Genomic DNA, 11,737 nt, shown 5'->3' with positions numbered 1-11,737 from the left:
CTCTGCTTCGGGGAACCCATCTTGTGTAGCTGAGTTCCCAGCTCTCAAATCAGACGAATCCCCAAAGTGGTAGGTTTGAGTGGGCGACCTGGCCACTTGTACCCATACAAATCAAAGGACCACCATCAAAGGTAGAAGTTCCTAACTCACTCAGGATTGATGTCATGTTACCTATGGTCATCCTAGTGAAGTGAAGTTTCTATCATGAACGACGTTATATAACGAGACGTTAACACTTCGTGGTCAGGTCTTATACAAACTATTTGTATAGGACACCTTCGCTTGCACGTCCTCACATGAATTATCAGGATTAAACTATCTGTAGCAAGTTACAACATTTGTAATTATTCTACAAAGCGGGCTGTATCCGTAGCATTACCAGGATAAGGTTTCCCTCCTATATCCATATACTATAGATCATTTTGGTTATCACTTAAGACATGATCCACTTGTATGTCTCTACATACATGCTTAAATTACATAATGACAACCAGAGATTTTAGTTTATTGGTTTGTGGTAAAGTAAATAAAACATTAAATGTTCAAAGACAAGTAGTGAAGAGAATATCATATATTATACATCACAAATATTCATACAAAACTGTGTTTACAAATTAAAGGACACGAGAGTTTAGGGCATCATTCCCAACAAGATTAATACAATAAAAGCATAAAAATTACCTATAAACGAGTCTTTATAGTGGTAATACATCACTAGGTACATCCTTCCACTTAGAACAACGCAATGAAATTGTGTCTCGGGTCGTGGTCCCAATGGCATTGCTAAACTTTGTAGCAAAGACGCTTACTGGTTTTCCAACATCCTCAGAAATGGTAATTGGGATCTGCCCATGTCGATGTACATATACATCCAAATTAATGTTTTGACTGTGCCCTCACCCACGTTTTCGTTTTGTTATAGAATTGGATCCTGTAACAAGATCAAATACACTACTTCAATTAGAGGTTACAATAATATTTAGACATTCAACCTAAGACATACTACTATCACCTGATGCGATGGTCGTTCCTACCTCTATCGAGGGATTTGTAGTCAAAGTGTTAGCTTCCCTCATTAGTTCATTTGCTAGACGATCTTGATGTTACCCTACCATAATTCTACAACCACACTTGAAATAATGAATTATTATGAATTACTCGTAGCCAAAACATGAATAACATCAAACATACTTGTACAACTATACAAAACATGAATAACATCAAACATACTTAAACGTACATAACACCTGAAATTTCAAATTACACGTAGTCAACAGAATTTAGATATTGAAATTATGAATTACACTAGTGTTGTTATACAGTTATTCACTATCTCGATCATCAGAATCTAGATATTGATTTGAACTAGAACTCTTCTCAATGGACGCTTCTACATCTTCAGGTTCATTATTTATAAAACCGTCATCGTCTGAATATGGTACACTATGATTCAATTGTTGTGGATTAACTTGAGGTTCTACAGTAGTAGGATTAATAACATCTCGACATAATATGTCATCCTGGATAGATTCATCGACCTCAATCCTTCCAACTACTTCCAACAACTTTAATTCATCATTTTCACCTCCATCTGCTTCTGGAACGTCCCATATGTATTTATTTTGGACAATTTGCACAACTTTCCAACTATTGCCCAGTTTATTGTTGTTGATGTAAAAAACTTGTTTGGCTTTAGTTGCAAAGATGAAAGGTGCATCTGTATACCAATAATGAGATGTATTTATTGACATGAACCCTAAATCCTGTCGTACTTTACTTTTCTTAGGGTTTGTGTCAAACCACTTACATTTGAAAAGGATCACACATCTTTCATTGCTATATTTTAAGTCCAATACATCAACTAGTATACCATAATAATTACTTTCAACTCCTTTTGTTTCTCCAGGCACCATGATGCTACTATTTTGAGTTGATCTTTTATTGTCACGATCAATATAGTGAAAACGAACTCCATTAACAATGCAACCATTGTAGGAGCGAACTTGATTAGAAGGACCAAGTGATATTGAATAAAGATCATCAGATGCTTCTCCTATTTGATGCAGTGAGTAAACCTACTAATACTTAATGGATTATTGGAACTCAATATTTTTTTTAAACTCATTATTGATGTTCAAATATCTAAGTGAAGAAGTATACTTACATGATCTTTGAACCAAGGAATTGTGATTGATGCCTTTGAGATAATTCTGAGGTTGTGTCTGATTGAGTATGAATTAGTCCCAAAGGTTCCCTAGTCATAAATTTAACATTAGATATAATATTGACTTTGAAAACTAAGGATATTAACTAAACATATAGGATCTGAAACATACCTATGATAAGACGTTATCTCAAAGCTGTTGTTCAATATTTATCAATGTGCCATTCTTTTCTCATTTTCAGTTAGCGTCTTCACAATTGACCCCCTTAATGGCCGTACATTTTGCCTAAACACATAAAAATCTCCACAACTTGAGCCATGGAGAATTGAATCATCATTACATGGGTCCTTATTGAATCTAGTTTCATTCCAGATAGATACATGGAACAAAAAGTCAAAGATTCTTTCATGATAAATCCCTCTGCTATTGAACCCTCGGGATGGGCTTGTTTCTTACGTATTGTTTCAAGGTTCGCAAGCTTCTCTCAATAGGGTACATCCAACTATACGTAACTGGACCAACGACCTTTGCTTCGTAAGGCAAGTGAACAACAAGATGAACCATTACATCAAAAAAAGCTGGCAGAATTTTTTTTTTTCAAACATACATAATATGAGTACAATATCTGATTGCAATCGGTCCAAGTCTATGACACATATTACTTTCGCACATAAATCACGAAAAAAATTACATAACTCCATAATAGGTGTATACACATCCATTCGTAATTATGCTTGAACACCAATAGAAATAAGTCACTGGAGTAGAATATGAGAGTCGTGCGTCTTTAATCCCCATAATTTTCCATCATTCACACTAACACATCGTGATATATTTGAGGCAAATCCATCAAGAAACTTAACTGATTTCAAGAACTTACAAAAAGCTATCTTCTCACTTGCAGTAAAAGTATATGCTGCACGTGGTTTTACAAATTTAGATCCTTCTTTTTATAAGTTTAAGTCCTTTTGTATATTTAAATCTTCAAGGTCCAAATGGACATTTGTCGTGTCTTTCGTTTTTCCTTCAATATTCACCAAAGTCCCAAGCAAGCTATCGCATATATTTTTTTTCAATATGCATCACATTTAACTTATGTCGTAACATTAGTTTAGACCAGTATGGGAGCTCAAAAAATATACTTTTTTTTGTCCAATTAATAGTCCTTTTTCTTTTCTTATCTCGTTTGGATGGATACTTACTTAGTACTGGAAAGTTTAGTGCATTGACTTGTTCTAGGATCTCATCTCCATTCATTACAATGGGTGGAAGTCTACGCTCCAATTTACCATCATGTTGCTTACTCTTACGCCAATTGTGGTTATCTGGAAGATAATGTTGATGACCCATGAAAGAGATTTTTCCTCTTATATTAAACGGCGATCTATCTTGTTTACAAATGGGACATGCTTGATAACCTTTGGTACTCCATCCTGACAAGTCCCCATATGCAGGAAAGTCATTAATGGTCCACAACAAACATGCACGTAACTAAAAGTACCCCCCACGCATGCAATCGTAAGTGCGCACACCATTGTTCCATAACTCTTTCAACTCTTCAATTAGTGGTTGTAAATTGACGTCAATTTCTTTTCTAGGAGACTTTTGTCTTGGTATAAGTAAAGACATGAAAAAATTAAATTCCTTCATGCACTTCCATGGTGGCAAATTGTAAGGAACAAGCATCACGAGCCACATACTATATGTAGTACTCATATTCCCAAATGGATTAAATCCATCGGAAGCTAAGGCTAACAGAACATTCCTTGGGTCTGAAGCAAATTCAGGAAACTCTCTATTAAAATGTTTCCACCTTTCAGCATTAGCTAGATGTCGCAACACACCATTGGTTTCAACTTGTTTATCCTTATGCCATCGCATCTCAGAAGCAATATGTTTTGATGAAAACAATTGCTTCAACCTCGGTATTAATGGACAATGACGTAAAATTTTGTTAGGGATATTCTTATTCTTGCCATCTTTTATTTTATATTGAGACTCACCACACACTGGACAACTTTGACAATAGAATATCTTTTCCAAAATAAAACGTAGTTGTACTTGCAAGCATGAATAGAATCATATCCTAGTCTTAGGTCACATAATTTCCTCTTGGCTTCATAAAAAGAACTAGGTATGCATGCACCAGTTGGAAAGACATCTTTCAACAAATCTAGTAACATATCAAAGGATTTGTTACTCCAATTATTGAGAACCTTAATATGCATCAATCTCACCAAGAAGTTCAATGAGAAAAAATTTGTACAACTAGGGTACAACGTGTTACGTGCTTCATCCGTCAACTCCTTAAAAATGTTTGAAGTATCCCTTAGTTTGATGTTCTTAGGAATTTCATCTCCAAGTCTTCTTCATTTTCATCATATCCCCCTTCTCTCATCGGTCCTTGCAAATCATTTAAAAGATTGAACAACTCATCATCATCATTGTGTGCAGTAGGTTCTTCCCTTGATCCATCATCCACTGAAGGAGCTAAAGGAGTCCTGACTCTTTGAAATTGAGCTAAATTTATCGGTTCTCTATGATAAATCCATTGACTATATGGAGGAGATATTCCATTAGCAAATAAATGTCGTTCTACTCCATTTAATGTTTGAGACATTGAATTTTGACAATTTTTACACGGGCATCTCGTTTTCCTCTCTCCATTTACATGACACTTTGTCACTTCCATGAACTTTGCAACTCCGTCAATGTACTCTCGAGAATCTATCTCTAAGCTTAATCTAATCCTTATTGACCGTCGAACCAAATAAATACAGCATGTCTAAGTTTTGGCTATATGAAGGAGATTTTCCATTATCTCTAAGTTTAGGCTTTTATGATGAGAACAAGAGAGAAATCACTATATTTCTAGTGTTCCTTCCCTTCTTACTTTACAAAAGGGTCGGTCTGCATCAAGCATGTGACGAGAATATTAATAAGGAAAAATGGTCAAATATTTACGATTGTGAACCTTTATTGATAAAAACTAAATAAATGAAGCTAAAGGGTCAAATGTTTTCCATTTTCTAATTCTACTAGAGTTTTTTTTTAAAACAACTCTTTACTAGAGTTTTTTTAAATGATATGATATCAAATTTACATTTACCTATCAACTTATATTTTTCGGATCAATCGATGATTTAACATTAGCAAGTAAAAAGTGTGAAATTTAGTAATTTTCTTTAAACATCCTTAGCAATTTCATAAAACTTAAAGCATATTATATCCATAAAAAGGAAAGATTAAACTTCAATCTTAACAAAAGATTAAACTTCAATCTTAACAAAAGATTAAACTTCAATCTTAACAAATGAATCTCATGTACAAAATTAAAATCAAAATACACAAATAATTCATCCTTCATTATATCCATCCACATATAAACCAAAGATAGAACAACAATTTCATTCATAAACAAATCTATATCATAATTCAAATCTGAAACAAAACCATTTATCAGAATAATAATATATACAAAACCTACGAATAATATTTAATAGAAAAAAGCAAAGAGAAAAAGTACCAACCAGTGCGTGCGGTGGCGAAAGTAGTGTGCGACAATGTGCGTTGGCGTTCGGTATTGGAGAGGTGACCGTTTGTGTAAAAAAAAATGGAGGGAGAAAGGGAAAATAATAGGGAAATGAGGGGAGATTTTAATCAGTGGGGAACTTAAAAGAAGGGAAACGAAATGGGTGGGGAGGGTGAGCGATTGAAAATCGAAGAAATGGATGGGTTGGAGGGGGAGGGGGAGGGGCTGGGAAAAGGAAAGGGAAGGGACAGAGGAGTGGGCTCGGGCTGGGATAAAAGATAGGGAAGGGATGTAAAACTGGGGAGGAAAAAGAAAGGAGACGGAGGGGATCGGGAGGCTGGTGGCTGGGGGGCGGGGGTTTCGATCGGTGGTCGGAGGAGCTGGGGGTGGCCATTGGTTTGTTGGGCTGGCCGGAAAAGAGAAGAAAGCTGGGTTTGGCTGGAAAAGAGAATAAAAAGGGGAAAAAAAGGGTGGAGTGGGGGTTGGCCATAAAAGAGAAGAGAAAGAAGAAGGGGGAAAAGAGAAAGAGAAAGGAAAAAGAAAAAGAAAGAAAAAAGAAAAAGAAAGAAAAAATTGGGGGGAAAATAAAAGTGAGGGGAGGGGAAGAGAATAGAAGGTTTTTAAAGACCCTTTCCTACACATATTTTTGTCGGGAAAAGTTTCAATTTTTGTTGGCATAAATTTTTTAAAAAAATGTGTACATTACTCTATTTTGGCCAGATACATTAAATTTTGGTCAAGATAAATACGCCTATGCCAACAAAAATGAATGCATCGGAAAAAAAAAAATATCGAAACAGGTAAAAATTCTTGTAATGATTGTTCTTCATCTTCGGTGTTCTCTCCACCGATGGTACGACCTCCTTTTCGTATCTGGAACTGTTAACCTGTTCTCGTCGTTGTTTACAGCTATGGAGAGTTTCAGCTTTTGGCATCTATGGATACCTCAACTTTACCAAATCTACATTCATGTAAAATTTCACTCTTTCCATTTCTCAATGGAAGTTGTTTGATTGGGTCATGTTTTGATTAGAAGGAAAACTTGCATTGGTAATTAGAAAACTACACTTGTGAATATCATTTCGTTATCAATTGCTTCCCTTTAAAGTGCTTAGCCAAGGAGTACTTTTAGAAACAACTTTTTATCAAAAACCTTGACCACTTTGTTTAGGGTGGTTCGTCTACTCATTTACTCATTCTTCAAATGTTTACGTTTTTTAAGAAATTTATGCTAGCTTCTAGGAGTCCTTAGTATTGTTTTTCCAACTATGGTGGTCTTCTTGACCTTCTTTAACACTTTTTCTTATACAAGATATTTGTAGCAGTCCTATTAGGCTATGCTATATTTAAAATGATATTACTATATCATTTACATAAATGATGGTAGGTATGTGTGAATAAATTATCTAAAATACAAAGAAATTAAATAAAATTAAAAAAAATATATGTATATATAATTGTATCATAAGTAAAAAAATAACATATTTTTTAAAATTAATAATAATTTCGAGTTGGTTCAAGTTGAATTAGGTTATTATAGGTGAACCCATGAACCAACCTAACCCATGAAATTTTAATTTATTTGAACTCAATCAAACCTAAATGAGTTGATAACCCCACCAAAATCGTAAAAGTTAGGTTGGGTTAATTGCGTTTTTCGAGTCATCGGATTTTTCAAACATCCCTACTAGTAAACTACCTATCATAATTTTCAAAAGTATTTTGAAGTATTTAGAAAATCATTCCAAATAAACTTATAAACAAAAGAGAGGTGAAAGTGGAAAAGAGCTCTAGAAAACTCCCAAAGGAAAGAGAGAGTAATTATTTGATCCATAAACAAAAAAGTTGAAGTTTTATTCATATTTCTTTCCACCACATACCATAATTTCCAAAAGTACACAAATCACATCATTGGGCATTACAACAACCCTAGAAATATATATATATATATATATATTCACCACCCAACCATATAAATAGCCACAAAATAACAACTTAAACAAAATTCCCCACATAAAAACCAAAACCAAAATCACCATAACTTATGTATTACATATATATATATATATATATATATGCTAAATAATTTGATCTCCTACTCTTCATTTGCATAATAAAACACATAACATAAATATATTATAAGCAAGTCCTATTAATAGAGGTTAATGTCAGTGTCATAAGCAACTCCTGCCTTCCAATAAGTTGGGAGAGCAGTGGTTGCCACCATCCATCTTCCATATCCCATACTTCCACTCACTTGAAATCTCAATTTTATGTCTCCTTTAGGAGGGTTTGCCATGTCCCAAACAGCTCCATGGGATCTCCTCATCCCCTTCCATTCATTGCAATCCTCCTGCCATACACCACAAACCCCTAATTACACCAATAACAACTATGACATCTTAATTATCACATCTAATAACTATATTCTTACTAAGAGTTGTTGCATTATGAAACATGTGTATATTGCAATGATATATCATGAGATGTGTCATTCAAGTAGTTTTGTAGAATGTTGCTAGATCTCTCTCTTAACACAACTTTTGTAGAATGAGCATCAAATAGTAATAATTAATTGATAAATATTTTTTAAAAGAAAAAAAGCCATGTTTCAGCATGAAAAAATCGAGATTTTTCGTATTTTAAAAAGGGATCTTTTCAAAAATAAAAAATATTTTATAGCAAAAAGTTTAAAAAAAATACAAAACACTTTTAGAATTTGTGCTATAAAATGTAAATATTTTTTAAATTTTTATATTGATAAAAATTTCCCTACATTTCGTAGGGAGAAAAACAAAGATTTTTGGTTAAGGATTGTTTTTAAATATAGAAAAATGAATCAAAATATTTACAAAATATAGCAAAATTTTAGAACTATCAATACTAGAAGTCTATTAATGTCTATCAACATCTATCATTGATAGTTCCAAAATTTTGTTATATCTTGTAAATATTTTCAATAATTCTACTATTTGACAATAATTAATTCCCAAATATTTTTTTTAAGAAAATGAAAAAAAAAATGCTACGTGTTGATGGGGAAAAAACGGAGATTATCGCATTTTGAAGAATGAATGACAATTTTATGAAATCTTACATGAATTAATCTTCTTGTTAGCCTAATTAATCTTGGTAATGAAGATGATTAGAAAGGGATGAAGGTGCAAACCTGCCACAATTCAACAGCAGTGATATCATTTTTTCCAGCAACATAAATGATAACAATGGCCAAATAATCAGGGTATCTACTATGTTCATGAACCTTAAATTTGAGTGTATTGTAATTAGGGTATTGGCAAGAAACCCTTCTGAATTCAACATCAACAACACCATATGAGAACAATTCTAAGGCTGTGTTTGGATGAGCCAATTTTGCATAGGCTCTTGGGCTTAATATAAAGTCAGTGTAATCCCCTTCACCATGGTCTGTCACCACTACAAATGCTCCACTTCCACTGCAATATTTTGGATTGGTGCACCTAACCTGATTCATTCATTCATTAATATTATTATTATTATATATTACCAACTTTAATCCTATTTTAATGCTTAATTAGCAAGTGGATTATTTCAAATACTACAACTTTTCTTTTACATTCTCCAAAAACTTTGCCTCTCTCTCTTTTATCTTAAATATAGGTTTAAATATACAACTTTAGTTTGTATGTACTGCTTTATTTTAGTTATTCAAATGTTCTTTTTGACTTTGGATTTTGTAGTTGCAAAAGTTTCGTTTTTGACCTTGTAGTTTCAACTTTGGTTCAATTTGGTCTCTTAAAAATGAAATATATATTAAGACGTAGGGACTGATCGAATTAGTCATTTTTTAAAATATGACTAAAATGAACCTTTTTAAAATACAGAGATAAAAATGAACAAAAAAAAATTATATATGTGAATCAAAATAAGTATTTTAAAACTATGTTAACTAAAATGAAATAAAGTGATTAAATCAGTATTTAAACCTTAATATTTTCAAAATGAATTAATTGTCATGTATTGCATAAAAAGACCAGTTTTTCTCAAGTGGGATTAATCATTTTTGTTTCTAGTTTAAGGTTTTTTTTTTTTTTTTTTTTTTTTTTCATTTTTTTGGTAATAAATTTCAATATAATATCTTTTGATCTAATTTCAACTTTTTTTTTAAACTACTACTATTTTACTGAGCCAAAATTAAAGGGGACAAAAAAAAATCAGAACTAATATTTTGGATGTAAATCTTAAATGATGAGTTAACTTTACAAATCAATATTGCAATGAAGCTTTATAAATAGTTTATAAAAACTTATTCATTGGTTAATATATATATATATATTATGAATATATGATATTTTATATATGTTAAGAGATAATTTATAAATGAAAATACCTGGTAGCATGCACCACAACCAGAACCATTTCTATAGAGATAGGAAACTGCAGCAACACTGCCATCATTCACAGTCCTTCCAAATTCACCAAATCCACAAGCCCCAGCTGAAAATTATAGAGCATCAGAATGTAATTTACTACCTTAATCTTTAGAGAAATTGCATAAAGAGACATCAAGTTCTAGTGAATTAATTTAAAGAATTGTTTGATGCTTTAGCAATTTCTCTATAAAGACTTTTTAATAAAACACTACTAGAGAGCTTTTAAATTACTTTTAAATCATTTTAAAAATTTAAAAATATCACTACCATAATTGGGTAAATCTTGAAAAAGGCTAATTTTAACATTATTGAGAAACCTTTTTCTCAAAGTCATCATAAACTTATCTTTTAAGTAAGTCTTGGTTGATAACCATTTTTTTTTTTAAAATATAAGATTATAAGTACTATATGTTTGCTTCCTATTCTTAAAAATGTTTTCAAAATTCAATCCAATAATTTGAGAACTTAAAAACAGAAGAGTAGTTTTTAAAAATAACCGTTTTTAGATATAGGAAAATGAGCCAACATATTTACAGATATAATAAAATTTTACTGTCTACCAGTGATAGAAAGTGATAGACATCTATCAATATTAGTGATAGATACTGATAGATATCTATTAGTATTTATTACTAATAGACTAATGACATTTTGTTATATATGAAAATATTTTCAACAGTTTTGCTATTAAAGTCATTACTCTTTCACGAACTTTATATTTGTAATCAAATAGGACCTCAAATGTTACACTTTTAGTTAGGAAATAGTAACGAAAGTAATAGTAGGGCTATTTACGAGAAGTTTATCAAATCATAAATCATAGAGATTGAATTCTCACTTTTAAAACTAAATTCTAAGTTTTTTAGAATTATAGGGACTATACTTGTAATTTAACCTAACATAAAGGAAGGAAGATGAAATAATTGAAATGTGCATACATGGTGTTCCATAGCAATCAGGGCTGCCATAATAAGTGGCTCTAGAGTAAACAAAATTGTCTTGAGAGTAGCACAGAGCAGGCAAGAGCACAATCAATAGGCAGCCAAAAAAGGCACATTTAATTGAGGGCTCCATTTTTGGCTCCAGAAGCAAAACTGAAAATTCTCAAAGAATAATGTTTTAGAGAGAGTTGGAATTGAGATGAAAAGGGAAACATAAGAAATGATGAGATTGTTGGGAAGATTTGGATTGAGAGACCCTTTATTTATAGGTGTGGGATTTTGGGTGTCAATTACTTAATGGGATTTAAGCCAACTTTTTGTTCTTTCAAGAAAAGGGATGGAATTTGCTGAGTCTAATGGCTACAATTTTTAATTTCTTTTGCCCTTTTTCATTTAGCCTTGGCTGCATACACTCAAGGGTTGGGAGAATCCCATTATCAAAACCCAAATCAAAATGTTTAAAAACACACACAAAAAATATTTTTGTGTGGGTTAAAGTGATATAATATTAAATTTACAGATTATATCTTTTAGGTCAATCGGTGATTTTATGGATGGTCGAAAAAGGATTTGATCAAGCTTTCGAATCCATTGATAATTTAAGTGTGTGTTTTAGTTCAATCTTTTGTGTTTAAAGACTATATCTTACCATAGATATAGTTTGTTTTTTGCGTCAATAGGTGGTCT

The 11,737-nt window shown here is 32.2% G+C and overlaps 1 protein-coding gene and 1 long non-coding RNA gene across 2 annotated transcripts; both read right to left on the bottom strand.

The window, feature by feature from the left end:
* Nucleotides 1-619: 619 nt before the first annotated feature.
* LOC120078465 (uncharacterized) lies at nucleotides 620-6,177 on the bottom strand. The gene is made up of 3 exons (XR_005482018.2): nucleotides 5,696-6,177; nucleotides 1,035-1,119; nucleotides 620-931 (listed from the first exon to the last, which is right to left on the bottom strand). It is a non-coding gene; the product is annotated as an uncharacterized LOC120078465 (long non-coding RNA).
* A 1,344-nt stretch (nucleotides 6,178-7,521) lies between these two features.
* Nucleotides 7,522-11,520, bottom strand: EXLB1 (expansin-like B1). Its single transcript, XM_039032444.2, has 4 exons — nucleotides 11,048-11,520; nucleotides 10,067-10,173; nucleotides 8,867-9,181; nucleotides 7,522-8,050 (listed from the first exon to the last, which is right to left on the bottom strand). Exons 1-4 carry the CDS (start codon nucleotides 11,181-11,183, stop codon nucleotides 7,850-7,852), a joined length of 759 nt encoding a protein of 252 aa, XP_038888372.1. The 5' UTR covers nucleotides 11,184-11,520; the 3' UTR covers nucleotides 7,522-7,849.
* Nucleotides 11,521-11,737: the final 217 nt, after the last annotated feature.

This window comes from Benincasa hispida, chromosome 5 (assembly GCF_027475165.1).
Source record: "Benincasa hispida cultivar pf3 chromosome 5, pf3_genome.v1.1, whole genome shotgun sequence".
Lineage (NCBI taxonomy): Eukaryota > Viridiplantae > Streptophyta > Magnoliopsida > Cucurbitales > Cucurbitaceae > Benincasa > Benincasa hispida.
The sequence above is the reverse complement of the archived record's forward strand: the minus strand, read 5'-3'. Positions and strand labels throughout refer to the sequence as shown.

Bases quoted from the DNA above. Each gene is read 5' to 3' on its own strand.
- EXLB1 (XM_039032444.2), bottom strand. From the start codon at position 11,183: ATGGAGCCCTCAATTAAATGTGCCTTTTTTGGCTGCCTATTGATTGTG. The intron at 10,174-11,047 runs GTATGCACATTT...TATAATTTTCAG, and splicing joins TGATTGCTATGGAACACCAT to CTGGGGCTTGTGGATTTGGT. The intron at 9,182-10,066 runs GTATTTTCATTT...TGAATGAATCAG, and splicing joins GTTGTGGTGCATGCTACCAG to GTTAGGTGCACCAATCCAAA.